At 41.2% G+C, this 23,852-nt stretch overlaps 1 protein-coding gene across 1 annotated transcript in view; it reads right to left on the bottom strand.

The window, feature by feature from the left end:
• Nucleotides 1-716: 716 nt before the first annotated feature.
• LOC129731308 (organic cation transporter protein-like) overlaps nucleotides 717-23,852 on the bottom strand; it is a 75,092-nt gene continuing 51,956 nt past the window's right edge. Inside the window, exons 2-7 of the mRNA XM_055691187.1 lie at nucleotides 22,726-23,128; nucleotides 4,955-5,523; nucleotides 4,379-4,553; nucleotides 3,742-3,887; nucleotides 2,116-2,285; nucleotides 717-1,619 (exon numbers count right to left, since the gene is read on the bottom strand). Coding sequence (XP_055547162.1) covers nucleotides 1,532-1,619; nucleotides 2,116-2,285; nucleotides 3,742-3,887; nucleotides 4,379-4,553; nucleotides 4,955-5,523; nucleotides 22,726-23,128 — 1,551 coding nt within the window. The 3' untranslated portion in view covers nucleotides 717-1,531. The remainder of the gene's footprint in view (nucleotides 1,620-2,115; nucleotides 2,286-3,741; nucleotides 3,888-4,378; nucleotides 4,554-4,954; nucleotides 5,524-22,725; nucleotides 23,129-23,852) is intronic.

Genomic DNA, 23,852 nt, shown 5'->3' with positions numbered 1-23,852 from the left:
ACAGAAATTATACCGACAGTCATACGTTTTTTAATAATTTTCCGGAGAATAACATCTGAATAATCGTCAAAAAGCTAGAAAAATATAGTTTTTTTTTATATTTCCGTTACGTTAATCCAAGAATACAGAAAAAATAAATTGTGAGGATAAGGTAATGAATTCAAGAAGTGGTAGAGTGTTGATTAATGATAATTAGGTTGTCGTTTTTTCCAAAAACAACTCGGCAACTATGATCTTTATTTTATGACGTGGTTATTTTCGGTTATATTTATGTCTTTGTCTTTGATCGTGATGTGATTATGAAATAAGCTGTAAATTAAACTTCGTAGTAGTAATCTTCATAACAAAACATCCGGACTCAAACAATTGTTTGAAGTAGTGTCATATTTTCGATCCCGTTTTTCACGTTTTAAATGAGTTAAAATGTAATGATAGAATATGCTATGTGTCTGCATATTCCATAATAAGTGTCTATTTTATGTTTCATTCGTGTGGTCGATAAAGATTTTAAGTTTTAGGGTAAGCAGAACTACATATACTTCGGAGTCAAAAATTGTCGAGTAAATCAAACTGAACAGTAAAAATGGCTCTTCTTTTGATCTACTACAATAATTTTCCGTAAGTAAAGGGTAAAAAATATTCATGAAAGGCATTATTCCTCCACCATACAAAAAAAAAGACAAAATGAAATTTTTTTTTCAACTTTATTTTCTTATTCGAAAGTGTAATAACTCAACATAAATACAACGTAAAATTACATATCATGTACAAATAATACTTTAAGTAGCCAAGTTTTGAATACTCAATGTAAAATAGCATATTTTCAAACAAACAATGTTCGATGCCTAACAAGTTTGTGCATTCTTGCTGTAATATCTGTATGATCCTACTAACTGCCCATGTTTATGTCTTATTCTAGAAGGTCCACTATAGGTATACTGTACAGTGTATAGAAAATATAATACATTACTCCAGTAGTGGCATATACACGTACTAAATTCGTTGGAGTGAATTTTGATTAACATATAAACAAATAATAAGATTAACATTTATCGAACACTAGTTATATTTGCAAGGATGGATGGAATTAGTATATTCATAGAAACATGCTTAGCTTACTACTAGCGTGAGATGATATAAATAAGGTCGAAAGCCTAATGAACACTAGCAACCCCACTTAATCCACTTGTACTTTGTATCATGTGTTGTTTCTGCATATTCAGGTAGTCAAACTATGAAATTTTGCTGCGTGTAAGGGTCCAAGTTAACTGAGTTTCCAAAAAAGGCATTTGTTTCTCTTGATAATTAGCTTTGATACCCCAATTTTTTTTTTCAAGACTGCATAAATGGCGTTCAAAGTACCATTATTTTTATAACTTCAACCTCATATAACGCAATTCCAATTAACTTTATCAGTAAAGGTGTTTGATCTACACTAATAAACATGTCAACCTGTGCTTGCGAGTCACCCTGTCTGCGCTGCTCTCCTGTACGTTCAACATACTCAAACAGCTCTGCAGCTATGTGTTTTCTACAGAAACATGCTTTCATTCTGCGTGAATCCAATGTTGGTTACACCGGCTTCGTTGTTGTCCTTCGGAAAATGTTTGCCAATGCGCCTGCAAGTAGACAACAAAAAATTAGTTATAGTTCCAAGACAAGGGTACTGTTTCGAGCAGTTTTGAGGTTGTGGTCTTCGGTGGGAGCTCGAGCAGTTTTCATTGCTCATCTAAATGGAACTGATTGGGTTGTTCAGCTATATCAGTTTTTTATGTCATCTGAAAGAGCTGCATTTTCTAAGCAAAACGTGATTTTCAAAAATTTTCTATCGTTTTTATTCACTTTTTAAATCACGAATTATAATTGCTCGAAATCGCTACAATGACAGTTCGCCCATATGCCAACTGTCATTAGAGCAATTTGTAGCGAATTTTATTTTTCATTTAAAAATCGAAGGACCATGATACCAAATTGTAAAAAATCACGTTTTGCTCAGAAAATAACACTCTTCCACCTGATATATAAAAATCAGAAATCCGTGAGTAGCTAAACAACCCAATTACTAATTTTTATGTGATATCGAGGTTAATTGATAATGATGAAGAAAAAGTATACCTTGTTTGGTCGTCGGCGGACACTGTGATCACACTAGCCACACTTTCGCTTGCACTGTGCTGAAGTTTGTGCTTTTTACTGGTCTTGTCATTCAGGGCCAGTAGCGAGGCGGCTCCAATTATGCTGCAAGCTCCCATTAACGTTAACGGCAAGTATTGGTCCGAATGTTCCTGTGAAAGATGAATAGAAGTTAAGTTTTCTAACATGATTTATCCATATTTATTTCGAAAATAAGAGAGAAAAACTTAATAGAGCCTGAAATTTTTGAAAATTTGAAATGGTTGATGGATGTGTAAACCTAAATAGAAACTCATTTGTTTTACAAATAATATGCAATTCGTCACGAGCAGAATTTCGTCCATCTTGCAATTACTGTCGACTGTCTACAACATCCTATAACAACTGCCGGTATGAGAGTCTCCGGGAACTGCTATTCGGTTTGTTACACTGATATATTTTTCCCATTCACATTGTACAGGTCAGTTTGCTAATCGGTGAATAATTTCTATAACTGGACGACGATAGTAAAAATCATTACATCATCATCTATATCAGCGTAGCATTTTCAACGCGACAATATAATATGTAAAGTAATTTTACATCGCCTAGGCGTGAAGCATGTTTTTTCCGAAGAACTCTAAATTGAAAAGAAAAAAAATATTGGAGAATAAGTTTATAGCTTTGAGTACTAAATTTCGCATAGTTACTTTCGACTATATTTTAATTATATTTGATTGTATTGAACGAATTGAAAATGATGAACAAAATTTATCAGAGAATCATTGTAAAATTTAATAAATCAAAATACATAGTGCGGCTTACGATTAATGAATTGTACGAAACGAATGTTACTCTTCACTTCGCAGTCGCAAGGTTACAGAGTTCGATGTAACAACCGGATGGTTGTGGATTTAAATCATAGTAAAATCATTCACGCCCAAGTAAGGGTGTGTTTTTTTTCTCAGATAAGTTTGGTATAAAGTTTTTTTCATCTAAAATATCAAAAATAATTCACGATAGAAAAGCATAGTAAATTCTAAAACCGTTTTTAGGTAATTTAATTGCTTCATTGGTATATTCAGAAAAAAATATAAATTAACCGTGTCTGTCCAAACATTGAAATTGACTAGCGTATAGTTAGTCCATCGAATTAATTATCCACAACTGATTGTGTATTTATCTAGCTTAGTAAAGCTGAGAAGTCGCATATTAGATACAGCTGGATCGAGCCGCTCAAGTGACTTGGCCAGAAAAAATAGGTCATTCAAGGGCTGTTTGGCTTGGCATGTTGCTGTTAGTGGCACTGGAAGCGAGTAACCTATGGATAACACAACCATCGAACACAATCGTACCCGTGCATGCAGCTGTAGATCAATCTACTGCTGTTCTGCTTGATTGCCGACGATTAGCTAAAACTTGTGTAGTGTTGTTTTTTGTAGTTTGAACTGCCTCTTGCTTGTGTCTGCTCATGAAATTTTTCTTAAATAAAATAAATAATTTGTCGTTTTGGTATTGATAATTCATCAAATTCCAAAACATTATACCAAACATAAACTAAAGTTTTGCAGTAAACTTAAATTGATAATTTATCACAAAATATGCAAAACATGTGCCAAAAATACTTACGAGTAACCACAGGTACGGCACAAGAATGAGAGCGATTCCAGCAGCCAAATTTCCAGCGCCCACGCCAAGGTTCCTCATCGTAGTTGGATACTGGTAGGCCGTGAATGTCGGAATGATTGCGTTGCAGGCACCGATAGCACATTTTACTGAAGACAAAGAACAAACGAAACGAAAAAAAAAAAGATTTTAGACTAACGAGCGATAGTCAAATTTACGTTTGAAATTAGGTATCTCTCAGCCACAGAATTATCTCGTGTGTTGCATGTCAAGAAGTGTTCAGCCGGTCATGCAAATGTTAAATGTGGTTAAGCTACCTACCTGCCACTGTATGTATACCACTACTTCTAGTGAGACAACATTGAGGTTAGGTAATTAATTAATTTGGATGGCAAGCAGTGTCACGTTTTCCGTCGGAAGACCCCAATTCGTCGTTGTGTGAGAGGAAATGTTTTTTTTTCGGTCTTGTAACCATACCTTGGCCCGTTGGATACTCGAATTTCCTTCCAACAGTTTTACCACCCTCTGCATACGTACAGTGAACGAGAGGTTAGCCAGGTTTATTCTTAAATAGCTAGGGTCCCCAACAGCATCCACTATTTGTTTGCCTTCGTGTACTGCTTCAAAAGAATTAACTCACCTATCATAGCCAACAAAATAATAACCCAAAGGTTGCCGTCCGGGACGAAATTCATCACAATGCACGACAGGCCAGCAACTGCCATGTACAGGAATAAATTAACCCGTAATCCGAGCTTTAGCACGACCACGATGCTCAGGCAGATTGCGATCGATTCAACAGCACCTGCAAGGACCTGTATGCCGTAGGGAACGAAACAGAAGAAAACGTGATTAGCAGTCTTATTTCGCGCCTGTGTGCCTAAACGCATTCGTGGAAATCCGCTGTAGCAGGTGGAAATTTGCTGCTCATCGCATCCGTGTGGCCGGATTTAATGTAATCGCAATTAATTAGATTCAGATTGGGTGCTATTCTTATGAAGGGAGGGGCGAGGGGGAGGATGATATAACTTGATTAATGATAGCCTGTATCGATCTCAAAGCTAACTGCAGCGGAATATATATCTTATTACATCTGTAATAAATTGAATTGTCTGATTTCTTTGGATCACCACGAACAAAATCTCCATTATTACAATAGATAAAAAAATGCACCAGCTCAGCAGGATTTCAATGGTGATGAATATAAAACACGTACCGTGTTCAGATAAATGTCTCCACCGAGATTGCTCAAATGCAACGTAATGCCGAAGTACAACACAACGATAGCGAACCATACGATCAGCATAATCAAGGTCGTTCGAACGATTTTTCCCTGAAATAGATCAAAAACGGACACCACATCTTTGCTGCATTCGGAACCAGGGCTGCTTAGTGTTTTCTCATAGTTCAACGGTAATCTTCGTCCATTAACCCTTGCTGCCGTATCGATAAGACGTTTCAGTTCCTCAATCTTCCCTTTCGCCAGTAGCCATCGGGGTGACTCCGGTACCCAATACCACATCAGAAGCAGCACAGCGCCAGGAGCAGTTATAGCGAACTGCATAAGTCTCCATTCGCGTACATAGAATGCAATCCCCGCGGTAAGCATGTAGGAAATCGCCACCGGCAGGATGTTCAGGATGCCGATTACCGTTCGTGGTTTACCGCTAACCAGTTCCACGACCAGCACGAAACTTACCACGGTGACGGACATCGAGGCAAAGCCAAGGATCGCGCGTGCTGCCATGAACATTTCCAGCGAGTTGACAAATCCTAGGTAAAAGCCTGCAGAAGAAATAAAAAATTATACTTTATCCAAGATTGCAAAATTTACGGATGTGTTATTTCAAAAATTGAATCAGTTTGGCCTGATGATAACTGAATTATTCCGTCAATTAAACTGTGTGATTAGAACTGATAGAGACAACTCATTTTAAATCCTAGTACTTTGTGTGGTCACTCAGATGTGTAGTAGATTTGTTTGCTTTTTTTTCCTGTATGGGCTTACTCACTGCGACCAGAATCGTAGATCTATTGTGAGATATGCCCGGGTGTCTGCTGTATCCCGCACTTCTGTTAATAGCAATACCTCTATTGAGAAGTGGCATGCTTATTATTATTGTTCATCAGTGCTTGTGTGTAATGTGCTACTCTTCCTTACACGCTTACTGTTCTACTATACCAATACTCGTTCCTCTTGCCAAATATCACCAATTATAATTCCCTGGAGAAGTTTCGTCGTGCGTCCTTCTGGCCAGTTTTATTGATAAGAGGGAGTTATTTTTTGTTAAGAGGAAGTCACGTAAAGGTATTGTAGATTTCAGCGTAAAGGAAGGGTAACTGGTGAGGAGCCTGAGAATAAACCCATGCTTAAGTCCTTTTTGACATCGGATGGCCTGATTCTACTAAGATTCGAACCCATGACCATCCGCTTGACAAAGCGGACTCTGTAACCTTGCGGCTACGCATCTCCCCGCAGCTCCCTCCCCTGTTTGCTTTTACAATCGTGGTTAATTTATAGGGATTTAAACCTTTTTATCTAGGATAAGGAACTAATTTTATTAGGCATTGTGCACAAATTATGTAACGCTAAAAATTTAGATTTCAGACCCTCTCCCCCCTATATAACAATAAATAACGCTCGAAATAACTCCCCCCCCCTCCCTGAAATTAAGTAACGTTGAACATCCTAATTTTGGGCGAACATCACAGTTACGTAACTGTCTCAACTACCCTCCATCCCCCTTTGTAACAATAAGTTGTAATGCAGACTCAACCCCCCTCTCCCCCTTCATGAATTATGTAATTTGTGTACGATGCATAACTAACTTTATTACTAACTCATTTACCAAAAAGACAGTTTACGAAAGAATTTGTGGGTTTCAACGATTTTTGTTAACAACTGGTAATACATAATTCCATTTGACATAGTTTCTAATATTTTGATACTAGTAGGCCTATGTTCGATTGAACCGAACCTTGGAAGCTGCTTCAAATCGCATAGTACAAAATTTATGATTTTTTTTTTTTATTGTAAATATAGGAAAATTTTTATAGTCCAAATCATGCCAAACACAGTCAAACACTTTTTATATGTTTAAAAGAATAGCAGTGTTCGGTCTTCTCTCAAACCAGCTTGCTCTGCTCTTTCGGGTGTTTTCTCAGGAGACGTTTGAGAAAGAGTTACTGACTATTGATGAAAAAAGAGTAAATTCATGTTATAAACCATTTTTCCTGGATCATTGATACGGCACTGGACGACGAACAGTCGAAGCGTAGCACTAAACTTCATGAGGAAAATTCCGATGATTTGCAATTCTCGTTCCTCCTGACACCGGGGAAGGAGGGAAGAGATCAAAGTGCCACGATTGCCTACTTGAGCTGACACAATTTGATCATTGGGCACGTTCTGACTGTCTATCCTAATTTTTCACTGATTTTTTTCTTCGACAATTCGGCGGTTGGTCTCTGACTGTCCCTTATCGATCTATTATATCCGTCAACTCTCAGAGATATAACCGCTTAAGAAATGAGTCTTTCTGTAACCTGCAAAGCCAGCGAGTTACTCGAGCTCGTGATTCATTCTTCGCCGGCACACACCTTTCTGCACGCCACCGAAAATGGTTCTTGGCACCCGTCGGTCGAAAACTCCGAGTGCTCGCAAGTCCTCCTGTTTATTTATTTAAAGGTGGCGGGGAAATCTACGAACAGATATTTGAGAAGAGAACTCAGGGTGGGGATCAAACTAGGGAAGAGATGCTGGGGTAGTTACACTCCCCCAAACACCTACTGGTTCCTGTCCTGATCTCCAGCCCTGGTCTTCCCGGAACGACGGTTGAGTATTACATCGGAGACTGGCGTTTGTGCGTGATGCACCCTCTTTACTTTTATAACCTCCTAGCTAACTACCTGGAGACTGGCGACTGGCGTGTTGGAGGTTGACCCGCCACACACGTTGTAGCTCCAGGACGATCTGTGAGGCGTTGGCACAAGCCGCGCTCCAGATGTCCGGGTGGTCGCCGGAATAAGTCGGTGCGTCCATCGGCCCTTTGTGGAGTTAGACCATTCCCGTTGCCAACGGAGCATCGAGAACGGCCTTCTGGTACCTCGTATGCCCCTTGTGTCACTTTGGTCGAAACACTCTCTGTCCTTCTTGATGGTGATGTTGATAGGCATCATGCCGGACAAGACACAGATTGCATCGTATGACACAGTACGATACGCACTCGCAACTCTCAGGCACATGAGCCTGTAGGTACTTTCCAGTTTACCACGGTAACTGTTAGTACCTAACGCTCTGGACCGATCCGATTTACGGTTCTTCACAACCGTGACCTCCGTCTTATGATGCGCTAGCTCCAGTTTTCTGAAGCGCATCCAGTCCTTGACCTTGCGTATACAGTGCGCGGCCGTCAACTAAACCTCCTCGATCGACTCGCCGTAAACCGCTAGCGTTATGTCGTCTGCAAAGCCGACGATCACAAACCCTACAGGGAACTTGAATTTCTACACCCTGTCATACATGACATTCCACAACACCGGGCCCAGGATAGAACCTTGCGGAACTCCTGCGGTTTTTGGGACGCACTTCTGATCATCCTCCGTGTTGTAAACAAGCACTCGATTCTGGAAGTAATTTTTCAGAACCATGTACAGCGATACCGGTACATGGATGCTCCTAAGCGCGAGCGCTATGGAGTCCCAACTGGCGCTATGAAACGAAATAGCATCCAACGAAATAGCATCTATACGAAATAGTATCCAACTTAGACCTGCCCTTCCGGAAGCCGAACTGGTTACTTGCCTCACCAGTCTGTTGAGGATAATCCTCTCAAGCATCTTGTCCGCAGTGTCCAGCAAGTAAATGGGCCTTATGCCAAGGGGTCCCCTGGCAGCTTCCCAACCTGCGGCAGTAAAACCAGTCTCTGCCACTTCCAGCTGTCCGGAAAAAGACAGTCATCCAGGCACCTCTGCATGACTGCCCGGAACAGCCCGGGGGCCGTTTTTATCGCCAGCCTGACTGCCAGGTTAGGGATACCATCCGGTCCCGGTGCCTTGTTTCCCTTAAGGGATTTGGCGATCACGATGAGTTCCTCATTCGTAACCCTTGCCTCCCCTCAACCTCGACACGGCTGTCGTCACTCACGGATTGGATGTTCGGCAGGGATGGCCGACCATCCCTGGTCTATGTCTATGTGAGACTCGACCATCAGAGACCAAAAGCTTGGCTCGTGGCGTGGAAAGAGTCCCTTGATGATACGCTCCAGCATCGCTGGTGATCGCTCTGCAGGCGCCAGCGCGTCTTTGCTCTTGGCCTTTACGATCCTGTAGGCGTCACCCCACGGATTCGTATTGGCACTTGCACATAGCCTATCGGAGCAGGCCCTCTTGGTTGCCTTTCTCGTATTCTTTATTTATTATCGATCTCGCAAAACCGAATGCTGCGCGGCGCTCTGTTCTCTTTCGTCTCGCAAGGAGACACGCACTGCGAAGGTCGGCGATCGCGTCCGTCCACCAGTAAATCGGTGGCTTCCCATTCCTAGGTTGGCGAGCCCTAGGCATGGTGGCGTCACACGGCCGCGATAGCATGGCAGCTAGTTGATCAGCAGTCGGGCGGAGCCAAATGCCCCCTTCGCGCTCTCTTCTCATCGCCTCTTCGAATACCTCGGCATCGAAATGCGATGTCTTCCACCCGCTGACGGTCGGGATGTTGGCTCTACCCGTCGCTTACCGCCTTTAGCTGTTGTCTACACTGTAGTGAACCAACTAGTGGTCGCTATTAGTATAGCTATCGTCTACCCTCCTGTTCTTGATCAGTCTTGGGCTGGAAAACGTCACGTCGATGATCTACTCCGCATCATTTCTACATTTGTTCCCAACGTTGGCCAGATCTAGGTTGAGCTGTGCCAAAGCCTCCAACAAGATCTGACCCCTCTAGTTCGTGAAGCGACTTCCCCACTTAACAGCCCAAGCGTTGAAGTCGCCCGCCACCACCAACGGCGTTAGGCCCGTTAGCACCATGGATAACAGGTCGACCATCTTGGTGAACCTTTCGGTAGATCAACCTGGCTGAGCATAACAACTGCAGTAGAACACTCCGTACACCTTGGTTACCACGTACCCTTCTTCTGAGGTTGAAACAACCTCCTAAAGCGGGAACTTGCTCGTCGTACATATGGTCGCCATACTGGACTCATCTGAAACCCAGTTAGTGAGTTTTCGGGAGGGATGCGGTAGAGGTTCGATACGATGACGATGTCCGACAACGACTCAGTGGCTGCTTGGTGTAGCAGCTACTGGGCCGCGAAGCAATGGTTCAGGTTCAGTTGCGTCACCCTTACGCCCGTGGTTTCACAGCCGGCTTACCGATTATCCGGAACATACCATACATTTGGGAGACTCCCATTAGTCCTTCGCTTTATGGCTTGTACCACCACGTCGCCTGTACAACGAAGACGTCGGGACCCTTGCAGATCCAGGACTTATGTCATCCATCAAAGCATAGAAAGTCCATGTATCTTGCTCGTAGAGTATAACCGGTCTTAAGCCTATGTAAGACTAACCGCTACAGCAGTTCACCGCCACCGCTCTTGGTGCAAAAATAGAGAAGTTTCTACTTTTTGCCAACCATTCTCAACGATTGTCAACTAGAGGAACTGCTCCATTATTTATCTCAGCCCATATATTTATCTCATACAACATCAAAACAGGAAAAAACGCATATTTTCTTCTTAAACCAATCTGCTAATCCATGGAATGAATTCTTCTTAGTTCACTTTAGATTCCTCATAAACTATAATCTTCAAAACCTCACTAAAAAGCACTACATTTGACATTATAGTCGGGCATCTGCACTCGAAAACTCATTTAATTCAATCACCTACCTCGGAAAACAAAATCCGTGCATTGTTCTATACGGCTACATCAAGACTCGTTCAGCAGCCAACCAAAGTTTTTTTCATCACTAGCGGGCCACTTTTTATTTCAATCACTAAACAAAATCACTCACTACACTAAGAATTTTTTAATCTCTAAAATGTTCACTTCAAATTTCCTAAGACTTTCTGGAAATTCTGGAATTAGCAGAAATATATGAGATGAATGTCTACATTTCTTAAACTTCACCTGTATGTATTTTCATCTGTTTTCACTGCGTTGAAGAAAATCAAAAGTTGCCAAATCAATTTTCGTTAATACGAAAAAATCATACTGAAAATGTTTAATTATTTTAACATAATTGACATAAATCGAAAGCACTGCAGTGGTTACCTAGGTTACCGATTTTGCACGTAAACTACTACAGCGGATATCTAGGTAACCTACTACGACGGGCTGCGGCTTCGTTCATTCATGATAATGTGATTCATTCATGATTAACAGTGTGATGAATATGGGGGCGTCGTGAGATGAATAATTGAGCAGTGATTCAAGTTTTGAGATGGATATGGAAGCGTTGTTTAAAACGGTTTGTTTTACAAAATTCAGGATAAATCTAGCTAATTTTACTAAATATACAATGCTAAATGATTCCATAAGAGCACGTAAGCATATTTAGTTTATTTGTTCAATGATTTTGTGAAAATTTGGTGTTCAATCCGTGGATGCTTCGTGAATATCGACTTAATGAGATGAATAATGGAGCAGTTCCCCTAGGAAATTGTCAAATAAAAAAATGTGCGCTTCTTTTTTGTTCCACACGAAAACCATCAATAACGTCGACAAACCACCACTGAAAACGGTCGTCTAGTGTGATTGAGAACAGAACGGTGACAGGCAACCGGTTAACAATGATAACCAATGCAACATTTTTTTCACCTTGGCTTCTATGTATGATTTTTTGATGTAGTATGTTGCAAATAAAAAATTCCACGAGTTCCACGAGTCACCTTAAGGGGCAACAATGGCACCAATTTGAATTTTTGAGAAATCGGACATTTCCGATATTCTTTCGACGCCATTTTGTTTGAAAGAAGTTCTAAGAGTTTTTCCACATATTAGGATCTTTTTACCCGTCTTTAAGAAAACCGATCTTAAATCGGACTTTCTACGAAAACGGTTTTGGCATTGTTTTAGTATATTTCACAAAGCATAATAATATCGAGTATGTAGAGCATTGACGGTAATGCGCTAATATCTAAAAGTGAGAGTCAAATTATGTCTTATATTGAATAAAGAAGTCTCAGAAATCGATTGGTAGGTATCTGATCCACGTGAAATGTCAGCAACATGTAGATTTTGCCCCATTTCCCTCACAATACTAAAATAGGTTCATCTCGACGTTAAATTAATTAATTTGAAATCTGTAAAATGTAATATCAAAAGTGTAAACGATACTCAAAGATACGATAATAATATGTCTTCACATGGTCCTACCCCTTTTGCGAGGAGGGGGTCTCATTTTTGGGCAGGACCGGTCAAAACATAAAAATCTCGCTTCAGCTATGAGACAGAATCATCGCGTCTTCGATTAATTTTAAATTACCAATAATGCTCTACATAATGCTTCGTGAAATATACTAAAACGATGCCAAAACCGTTAAAAAGATGCTAATATGTGGACAAACTCTTAGAATTTTGATATTTGGCTTTAAAACAAAATGGCGTCGAAAAAACATCGAACAACTCCGATTTCTCGAAAATTCTAAATGGCGCCATTGTTGTCCCTTAAGATGAAATGGGTTCAAACTCGAGTACACTGAGGTCGCTTTTTACGCGGTTTTTTTACGCGAGTTTTTTTACGCGGCTTTTTTTACGCGGATTCCGGAATCTACGCGTTTTTCACGCGGATTCCGGAATCTACGCGTTTTTCACGCGGATTCCGGAATCTACGCGTTTTTTACGCGGATTCCGAAATTTACGCGGTTTTTTTTACGCGGATTCCGGGATTTACGCAGTATTTTTTTTGCCCGGATTTCGGTTCCCCTTCACTCGGAATGCAGAATTAACGCTGTTTTTTTACGCGGATTCCGGAATTTACGCGGTTTTTTTACGCGGATTCCGGAATTTACGCGGTTTCCGGAATTAACGCGTTTTTTTTTACGCGGATTCCGGAATTTACGCGGTTTTTTTATGCGCTTTTTTTTCACGCGGCACGTATCCCCCGCGTAAAAAGCGACTTTAGTGTAAATTTATTTTTGCATCAAACTACTTAAAAAAATTATACATAGAAGCCAAGGGAGAGGAAAAAGTAAATTTTTGTTACACTGTGTTGTCAAACCGGTCATTTGGTCTATTTATCCGAGTTCCGAGAGCGGCAAAATACTAATATCAATTCCGTAACACCCTTCTCTCAAGTTTATTTAATAAGCAGGTTCAATAATTACATGGTTGATCGCAATCTTCTGATCTTGAAGTACTTCAGGTCGCAAAAATGAAAAATAGATTGCACTGTTTATGATCTATACAGATTTTAGACACATTCGTTGTTTTGCTTTCGTCTTGATTAGACGCAAATTGTTTATCTCCGTTTGATTCGCAAAATAACAATACACGAGTTATCGTACGGGTGTTTTTTTTTTTCGATTAGTTTTTGTGTGCGATAACAATAGCCTGCAATATATCGGCAGATACATCTTCTGCACACTGGTAGGGGCAGGCTACCCCGCCAGTGATCTGATACGCAGCTGATATATCAGCAAGAATAATTCTCCCGCACCGCTGTTACCCCGCTAGCAGCACGGACCATCATACGATCGAGCGAGTGGAAGTCAACCACAAGTGGCATCTACAAGGTCGAGTGTAAGATACGGCCACTGTGTCACAACACGAAGCTGGATCGTCATTGTTTGTTCTGCGGAGACACTCGATTAATCCAACTATCAGCCGTGAGGTCGTGACTTAGACGTTCGGTGAAGTATTCACTTTAGAATTTTTATCATTTATATTAATATTATTATTATTATTGTTATTATTATAATTATTATTATTATTATTGTAATTATTATTATTATTGTTATAATTATTATTGTTATTATTACTATTATTACTATTGTTATTAGTATTAGCATTACTGTCTTTTTTTTTATTTTGATCCACTGTAGTTTAAAAATTGTTTTTACAATTTAATATCAACTACTTGATCCCCCCACCCCCCCACATTCGAATATTTATCGTTTGTGTGCGGTAGAGCGTAACGCTCCCGCAAAATGGACGACATGCAGGTGCAACTATTCCTGGATGTGGAAACAAATGGGGAAGAGATTGAGATCTCCCCCTCTACCTTCCCCGCTACCTAGCCCCGTACCAAGGGTACCGGTAACACGGGTGAAAGCTTACCCAGATGCTTCGAAAGGTCCGTTCGTAGTTTACTTTTGGCCCATAAAGAAGCCTCTTAACATTATACAAATAGGAAAGGACCTGGCAAAACAGTTTTCGGCCGTAACCGAGATTACGAAGGTGAGGCCGAACAAACTGCGAGTTGTCGTGAGTAGCTTGAAGCAAGCAAACGAAATTGCTAGCTACGAGCTCTTTACAAGGGAGTACCGCGTGTACATCCCTGCCAAGGACGTGGAGATCGACGGTGTGGTTACCGAAGGAAGCCTCACGGTCGATAACATTTTGCGTCACGGGGTTGGCTGCTTCAAGAACCCCCTGATTCAAGATGTAAAGATACTGGATGTCAAGCAATTACATTCAGTATCCATCGAAGAAGGGAAAAAGAAATTCCTCCCTTCGGATTCCTTCCGTGTAACATTCGCCGGATCCGCACTGCCGAACTACATCTCTTTGGACAGGGTTCGTCTGCCTGTTTGTGCCGCGGGTCATGCATTGCCAAAACTGCAAGCAGTTAGGTCATACAGTCACCTACTGCTGCAACAAGGCACGCTGCAGCAAGTGCGGAGGCAATCATGCTGAGACCGCTTGCAGTGAGGATACTGAAAAGTGTCTTTACTGCGAGGGAACTCGGCATGACCTTTCGGCGTGTCCCGCGTACAAACAGCGCGAGGAAAAAATTAAGCGTTCCCTTAAGGAACGATCAAAGCGCTCTTTTGCAGAAATGCCTAAGAGAGCTGAGTTACCCTCGACAGGAAACATCTTTTTCTTTTTGCCAACCGATGAGGGTACATCTGACGATCCCGTCGAAGGGTGTTCTTATGCCTTGCCAGAGGGATCTAGGAAGAGGAGAATGCTCAACTCTCCTAATCTTTCTCGCAAAGGTCGTAAGATAACCCCTAGCGGAATGACCAATAAGACAACACAGAAAGGAAGCGGTGAAGAAAAACCGAAGCAAGTACCCCCCGGTTTTAATTTCAAATCAAACCAGGAGTACCCACCGCTTCCTGGGGCACCAAAAACCCCTCGTGCACTCATTTCTCGATCAGAAGACATAAAAGAAACAGGGTTCATAAAATTCTCTGATATTGTGGACTGGATATTTAAAACATTCAACATACCAGATCCCCTTCAAAACATTCTTCTTGCCCTTCTCCCTACAGTGAAAACCTATTTGAAGCAACTAGCAGCAACTTGGCCCCTCATTTCAGCTATCGTATCTTTCGATGACTAATACGTCGAAAGAGGTTAGGAATTTTGTCACTGTGTTACAGTGGAACTGCAGAAGTATCATCCCCAAATTCGATTTATTTCCACATTTGATAAACACATACAATTGTGATGCGTTCGCGCTCTGTGAAACTTTTCTCAATTCAAATGACCAACTTAATTTCCACGATTTCAACATCATTCGTCGAGATCGAGACTCACACGGTGGAGGGGTACTTTTAGGGATCAAAAAGTGCTATTCTTTTTTCAGAATCGACCTCCCCTCGATCTCGAATATTGAAGTTGTTGCCATTCAAACGAATATGAAATGAAAAGACCTTTGCCTTGTTTCGTTATATATTCCCCCATCCGCGCGGATTGAACAGAAGCAACTCCTTGATTTAGCAGAATTGCTTCCCGCACCTTTTTTGATTTTGAGAGATTTTAACTCTCACTGTTCGCTATGGGGGTCGCTGTACGACGACAACCGATCTTCTTTAATCTGTAACTTGATCGACGATTTCAATATGACAGTTTTGAATACTGGGGAAGCGACACGCGTACCTAATCCTCCAGCACGTGAAAGCGTGCTTGACCTATCCCTCTGCTCGACATCACTAGCGTTAGATTGCCAGTGGAAAGTAATCAACGATCCCCACGGTAGTGATCATCTTCCAATCGTTATATCAATTGCTAATGGTTCAACTCCCCCGAACCCAATCAATATTTCCTACGACCTTACACGTAATATAGATTGGAAGTGTTATGAGTCTATTATAGCGCAATCTATCGAGACTCACGAGGAACTTCCTCCGGAGGAAGAATACGCGTTCTTAGCTGGCTTGATAATCGACGCCGCGACTCAAGCTCAGACGAAACCGATACCCGGGGTAACGATTAGACAGCGCCCTCCCAACAAATGGTGGGACAAAGAGTGCTCTGAGCTGTACGTGCGAAGGTCCGCGGCGTATAAGGACTACCGGGAGTACGGCACTGTCAACCTGCTTCGAAAGTACGAGGCACTGGGCAGGCAGATGAAGAGCTAAGTAAAGGCGAAAAAACGCGGGTACTGGCGGCGGTTCGTAAACGCGTTGTCGAGGGAAACAGCGATGAGCACTCTTTGGGATACCGCCAGGCGCATGCGGAACCGTGACGTTTCGAATGAAAGCGAGGAGTATTCAGATCGCTGGATACTCGATTTTGCCAAAAAGGTCTGTCCGGACTCTGTACTGGAACAGAAAAACCTTTCGCGACGCGTTATTAGTAACTACGGAAGAGCCTCCATTTTCGATGTTGGAATTTTCAATGGCTCTCCTGTCGTGCAACAATAAGGCTCCAGGGTTAGATAGAATAAAATTCAACCTGTTGAAGAATCTACCCGACTCTGCAAAAAGACGCTTGTTGAATTTGTTCAACAAGTTTCTTGAGCTAAATATTGTTCCGCCGACTGGAGGGAGGTAAAAGTCATTGCTATTCGGAAACCCGGGAAACCTGCCTCTGATCACAATTCATATAGGCCGATTGCGATGCTCTCTTGCCTCCGGAAATTAATGGAGAAAATGATCCTCTTACGGTTAGACAAATGGGTTGAAACAAACGGGTTACTTTCAGATACTCAATTTGGCTTTCGCCGGGGCAAAGGGACGAACGATTGCCTAGCGTTGCTTTCTACTGAAATTCAACTAGCCTTTGCTCGAAAAGAGCAAATGGCTTCTGCGTTCATGGATATTAAGGGGGCTTTTGACTCTGTCTCTGTAGAAGTTTTAAGCGCGAAACTTCATTCGCAGGGACTTTCACCAAATTTGAATAACTTTTTGCTCAATTTGTTGTCAGAAAAGCATATGTATTTCTCACATGGCGATTCGACAACTTCCCGAATTAGTTACATGGGTCTTCCCCAGGGTTCATGTTTAAGTCCTCTCTTATATAATTTTTACGTCAATAACATCGATGAAAGTCTTGCAAATTCATGCACGCTAAGGCAACTTGCAGACGATAGCGTTGTATCCATTACTGGTAGCGAGGCTAGCGATCTGCAAGGACCATTGCAAGATACCTTAGACAATTTGTCTGAATGGGCTCCTAAGCTGGGTATCGAATTCTCTCCGGAGAAAACTGAGCTGGTCGTTTTTTCTAGGAAGCATAATCCAGCTCAGCTGCAGCTCCTACTAACGGGTAAAACGATCTCTCAGGTTTTAGTCGCTAAATATCTCGGGGTCTGGTTCGACTCTAAATGCACCTGGGCTTGTCATATTAGGTATCTGACACAAAAATGCCAACAGAGGATTAATTTGCTTCGTACGATTACCGGAACCTGGTGGGGAGCCCACCCAGGAGACCTTCTAAGGCTTTACCAAACAACGATATTGTCTGTAATTGAGTACGGGTGTTTCTGCTTCCGCTCCGCAGCAAACACACATTTGATCAAACTGGAACGAATACAGTATCGTTGTTTGCGTATTGCCTTAGGTTGCATGCAGTCGACCCATACGATGAGTCTTGAAGTGCTAGCGGGTATTCTTCCGTTGAAACATCGTTTTTGGAATCTCTCTTACCGGTTGCTAATTCGATGCACAGTTATGAACCCATTAGTAATTGAAAATTTCGAGAGGTTGGTCGACCTTCAATCTCAATCCAGATTTATGACTTTATATTTTGACTATATGGCTCAAGATATTAATCCTTCTTCATACGATTCCTCCAATGTCGCACTTTTAGATACTTTTAATAATGCTATATTCTTCGACACCACCATGAAACAAGACATTCCTGGTATCCCGGATCAATCGCGACCCCAAGAGATCCCTAAAAATTTTTCCAATCAGTTTAAACATGTTAGTTATGATAAAAGGTTTTACACTGACGGATCTAATCTAGATGAGTCCACTGGCTTCGGTGTTTTCCACGAAAATTTTACCGCCTCCTACAAACTCGATGCTCCTGCTTCCGTGTACGTCGCAGAACTTGCTGCCATTCAGTACTCTCTTGGGATCATCGAAACCCTGCCCATAGACCACTACTTCATCTTCACAGACAGTCTCAGTGCGGCTCTGCGATCGATGAAGACTGTGAAGCACACCCCGTATTTCCTGGGGAAAATACGGCGGTTTTTAAGTGCTTTAACAGATAAAAATTACCGGGTTACCTTAGCGTGGGTCCCTTCTCATTGTTCCATTCCGGGCAATGAAAAGGCTGACGCTTTAGCTAAGGTGGGTGCTATTGATGGCGATATTTATGTAAGACCAATTGCTTATGATGAATTTTATAGCATTTTGCGTCAGAGAACACTCAACAGTTGGCAATCATCATGGAACTCAGATGAACTGGGACGGTGGCTACATTCCATTTTTCGTAAGGTATCGACGAAAGCATGGTTCAAGGGGTTGGATGTAGGTCGGGACTTCATTCGCGTGATGTCCAGACTTATGTCCAATCACTATACGTTAAACATGCATCTCTTTCGTATAGGGCTTGTAGACAGTAATCACTGCGTTTGTGGCGATGGCTACCATAACATCGAGCATGTTGTTTGGTCGTGTACCGAATACTGTGGTGTTAGGTCTGAGCTTATAGATTCCCTTCGGGCCCGAGGAAAACAACCGAACGTACCCGTTAGAGACATTCTGGGAAGCGGTGATCTCCAGTACATGACACAGCTATACGGGTTTATAAAAAATGCTGGCATTAAAATTTGATTTCTTTTATCTATTTGCTAGAATACAATTTCTGTCACAAACTGAAAGAGAATGATACACCCGGCTGGAGACACTAAAACGAAGACTCGGCATCTCTATGTTTACGCAGACACCTCAGACCAAAACTGCTCAAATAGAACATCACTGGTTAGCCACGTACAAATGAATACATTCTGTAATATAAAATAGTTAAAAACAAAATTGTAACACCCCTCCTCTCACCTTAAATCCCCACTAGCTCGTAGTCGGCCGCGAGAATAAAAAAAAGGCCTCCCACTGTTCCCTGCTAATTTAGAATTTAAAAAAAAATGTACTTGGCTCAGTTAAACATAAAGTGTATCGTGCCGTGTCAAATAAACTATTTAAAAACGGATTTTAGACATCTCTATTAAAACTACTCGTCAGACTGACGTGATGATATTTTCAAGCTATGTATCAGGGTTTTAGTTTTTATAAAGTCGATCAATATACAGTTAAACTGTAGCCGTTGTCGCGAGATTTGTTTTTATTGCCAATTTCAGATGCGAGATGAATAGGAAACACATCTCTTTTGACACGTGCTAGTCTCTGATTATGTACTTAATGTGCTCTGCCTTTTATATTTACAATCATAGATAGGAGGTTGGCAGCACGGTCAACAATCAGTACGCGGTTCCTGTTTGCTGTAGTTTTATTTTGCAAATTATGCGTGTTATTCACAAAAAGAAATAGCAAAAATAGTACGTTATAGTAGAACTATGTGTGCCGTGTACGAATGTGATGGACGGACCTCGTCTAAGTGGATTATATGGTTAAATTTTATCAAACAAACAATCAAACTTAGGGCCTATTTGTGTGCGGTTTGGAACTATAGGTGTGAAAAAGATAGCACAAGTGTGTTTTTGCGGAAAGGCGGGTGAAAAACGCTATAGCTTGCATAAATACAAGCAACATGACCAAGAGAGTGATAAAAAAGTGAGAGCGAGACAGACAAAACCAGCTAAGTATCCTATGCCTTTCTTTTGCATTATCTGCATTTTTTGATTTGCTGCGACGGCTGACGAAAAAAACTGTCAGCCGACATAACACTGATGCACAGGTTGATTGCTATGACGGTGTTTTGGTAGTGGTGTTCATGTTCACTACGCCACTAGTTATTACTGTGTTGGGACTCGTGTGTGGGATGACGATTAGTTTTATATGTTCATTCGAATGTTTTATTGACGTGAAACTCATTAATAAGTTCTCTTAGAAACCCATTATAGGGAATGGGCATAATTTTATTGTGCCTGCGCGACACTGTTCGTGTTTTGTGAATTCTCTAGCTTTTGAAATTTTTACTCCTCGGTTAGTTTTTAATAATTATGCAAAATTTCCGTCACGAAACACACCCGGAACGATAAAATAAATAATGATTGCTTTGGCATTTGCAAATAGATTACGATAGTTGTATTGTATTGTTTTGCGTTTCCTACGCATTTTATCTAACTATCGGGCTTTGAATGCATGCATGTTGCCAAATTTTCAATTCAATAGGAATATTTTTTTTGCGCCAAGGAAAACGACGTCACTTCCGATACGTTGTTACCATCCCTGTCCTTGATAGTAATATTTCGGGCCCCGACAAACACAAATTGTCTACATGAAAAAATTGTTCGTCGGATTTTCTACTCACCAATTTACGCGAAATAAACGGATTTATATAAACTTCGGCCATTATTCGTGTCTATGGCGCGCTTAGCATTTACCATAACACTATGAATTTGTCGAGCTTGATAGCTTCGGTACGGTGAGGAAAATTTGTTAGATCGTACGCTAGCTAATTTTGTTTTTTTTTTTTTCTTAATTAATCTTGCATTCATGACTACACTTGTTTTTTCCTTAGTCATTCGTTACTTTTTAGATAACATTCTGTAAATTAATAAACCAGAACCATTTTAACCATAATTCAGATTACTGAAAAATACGTTAAGACCAGTCGAGTGTGTCGAGTGTGTGTACCCGTGCGCTCGTATAGCTTTTTACAGTCGATACTTTCCAAGGATTGTATTATCTAAGGATAGCTCAACAACGCGCAACAGATATCTGTATAAAGATGGTCACTTTACGTGGATGTAATATGAGTGACGAGGCGTCAGCGTGGATAGAATTTTGGTAAGATTGTGTAGTCGACTGGAATAAATGAATAAATGATATCTCTCGGAAGTAGTATAATGACCTCGCGCGGAGATGTCCGAATATTTGAGTTTGTTCAAAATTGGTAATATGTCCCGTATACTCGCGCGTGCTTTATTTTTGCGGTGATACATTAGCAAACAGAATAAGTTAGGATCGCATTACGACTTTCGTGGCGGATATAACGGACCCATAGGCGCTCGAACTCAGCGCGCCGTTTACCAAAACGGACCCTGCTGCAAACCCTTCCCTTATCCACAACATCCCAGTGATTTTTCGTGGAAGTGCAGAGGTGTTCTCGGCTTCCAACAAAGCGAATATCACGTCAACATATTCCCATACACAATCCTTCATTGACCTGCATTCGGATGCGGCCGGCGCTGGTATTGCCTAATATGAAGATTGAGGTCATCAGTTTTTACACATTGAGGATGCATGTTAGTCCCAGGCATCATCTGTTGGTTCTCTGTGTAATTACAGCTGATCTGGCAATAACGGAGTAGCAACCGCGGGCGGTCAATCATGTTCATGTTCATGTTCATGTTCTGCCTTTGATATTTACAATCATAATTTAAACTTCCTGACGTGTCATGCGTTGATTTCGTATGGTCACCGTTCAATCCACTTTAATAATTTCGGCAGTAGCCCACATAAAACTCTATTCATGCTGAGCACGCCTCGCAGGACACGTGGACAGCATGCATTGTACCGTTTTAGCATGATACATTGACGGGTGTCCGATCATATCTTTCAATCGTGCGTTTCGCATTATAATTTTTCATGCATTAGGATTATGTTAAATTGGTCACGCGGAACTGTAAGAAGCATTAACTTTTATATCCGCTTCTGATGATCTTTGATCTTTGATGATCTTAAACCAATTGGAGGTTATTTCAATTTGAAACATTAACCACATCCCTTAAACGGCAAGCACCGTGAAAGGTGTTTGTTAGCTGGTGCTAAAAGTCAATTCTCAACGTTTCCTTATGTATGGTCACGAACTGGCTACCTAATCACGGAACGTGAGAATTTTATGGCGATATCTGGCGGTAGCTTTGAGTCGATTATCAAAAAAATGTTTGTTCTGTCTTAGTGTACATCTCGTATGCATGCGGCTGAGTAAACTTTAATTATTACAGCACGTCGAGCTTGATGAGCGATAAAGCTACGACACTGCCTAATAGTCGTTAAATTTTGCGGTGGACTGTTTTAGTTTTGAAGGCAATATAACAAATAGAAAATGTTCGAATATATTTGATCGGTTAAAGAAATATGATTCCGTCACGCAAAAACGCTAAACAGACTTTATCGCACCACTGAGCCCTAAAAGATTACTCCTATGTTGTTTTTCAACAACCGCAAGTTTTGAAATGAATGTTCAAACAATAACGCTATAAAATCAGTGTAACGTGAAGTTCTTCGAATTGTTGTATTGATTGTCATGAATCCGATTCGTCATGTCATAAAAATGTATTGTAGAAGTTAGTTCCACATAAAAATAGCAGAAACCATTAAAACGTGATATTTGGTGACATACTTGCGCCCACTGCACTGTTGACTTGTCGCCATCACGTTCTACCATCTGTACAATCAGAAAATGCACGCTCTGGCAGAGTATAGCGCATAACCAACTAATCACTTTTATAGGCAAACTCACCTGTAGCAGCTTGTATAGTTGCGAAAGCCATAAGCGTGTGTCGTCGACCAAATTGATCCGAGATCCATCCGCTTCCCACGCTACCCATTGCAGCTCCAGCAAGGAAGCACATTTCCACGATGCTGTTCATGTGCTCCCGGTCGCAGACCAATCCAAACTCGCTGATAATGGTTGGGCCGAAAATGCGTGAATCGAACTCGTAACCACTGCAACTGACCTGCTCCAGCGAGGACGCATTCACCGTTAGGAAATAATCGGTGAAGTTCAGCTCGGTTAGCTGATGATAGGGAGCGTTCACGAGCGAACATCGACCCCCGTCCGGCTGCGTCAGGTTGCGCCACAGCTCCAACGGTATTGCGCGTAGATGATCGGGTCGAGCACACCAGTAGTCGCGAACGGCGGCCTGTCAAAGCGTTACGGAACGAGGGAGAGGGGAAGAACACAAACAATTAATCATCACACTAATGGCGAAACAAATTTGCTGTATTTATTATAAATTGTTGAGCGGAAGTCGTACAATTAAGTGTCGCGACGGAAGTTTACATGAAATCTTCGATAGTCGCGAGGGGCATGATCCTTATTGTGCGCTGAGAGATCGGCTTTTTAACGTGTTTTACATCAATTTCTAATTTCATTTGTACATTCTCTTGGATGATTTTTCTACAGTAAAATTGTTACATTTTGAATCAATTTCATCAAGCACATTTTCGAATCTTTATAAAATTAAGTTCTTTAATTGCTCAAAACGCTGTTTATTTCTTTTTGAATTAGATCCTGCTGAAGAGTGGTAGTCTCATAAATTGAGTCTAGAATGGTATTTGAAAAAATAACGAGCACGTTTACAAGTAAATAGAGTCAGGCGGGGGCTTCAAACGTAATTATTGGCTGCCGGCTTTATTACGAAAGCGGATATGTACAAGTCTATTAAGTGGGACATTTACTAAGATGTCTCGTTAAAATTCTGCACTCTAAGGTCAGTTCTTATATTGCAAGACACGCCAATATGATTCAACTATCATTCAAATATTACATTAGCAGACCAAATTACCGTTGGATATTTTATTTTATTTATCGGCACAGTTGCCGTATTGATGATATTTTGAAAGATGAAATTTTCTTATTTTTTA

This window comes from Wyeomyia smithii, chromosome 3 (assembly GCF_029784165.1).
Source record: "Wyeomyia smithii strain HCP4-BCI-WySm-NY-G18 chromosome 3, ASM2978416v1, whole genome shotgun sequence".
Classification (NCBI taxonomy): domain Eukaryota; kingdom Metazoa; phylum Arthropoda; class Insecta; order Diptera; family Culicidae; genus Wyeomyia; species Wyeomyia smithii.
This window is presented reverse-complemented; position numbering and strand designations above follow the sequence as displayed.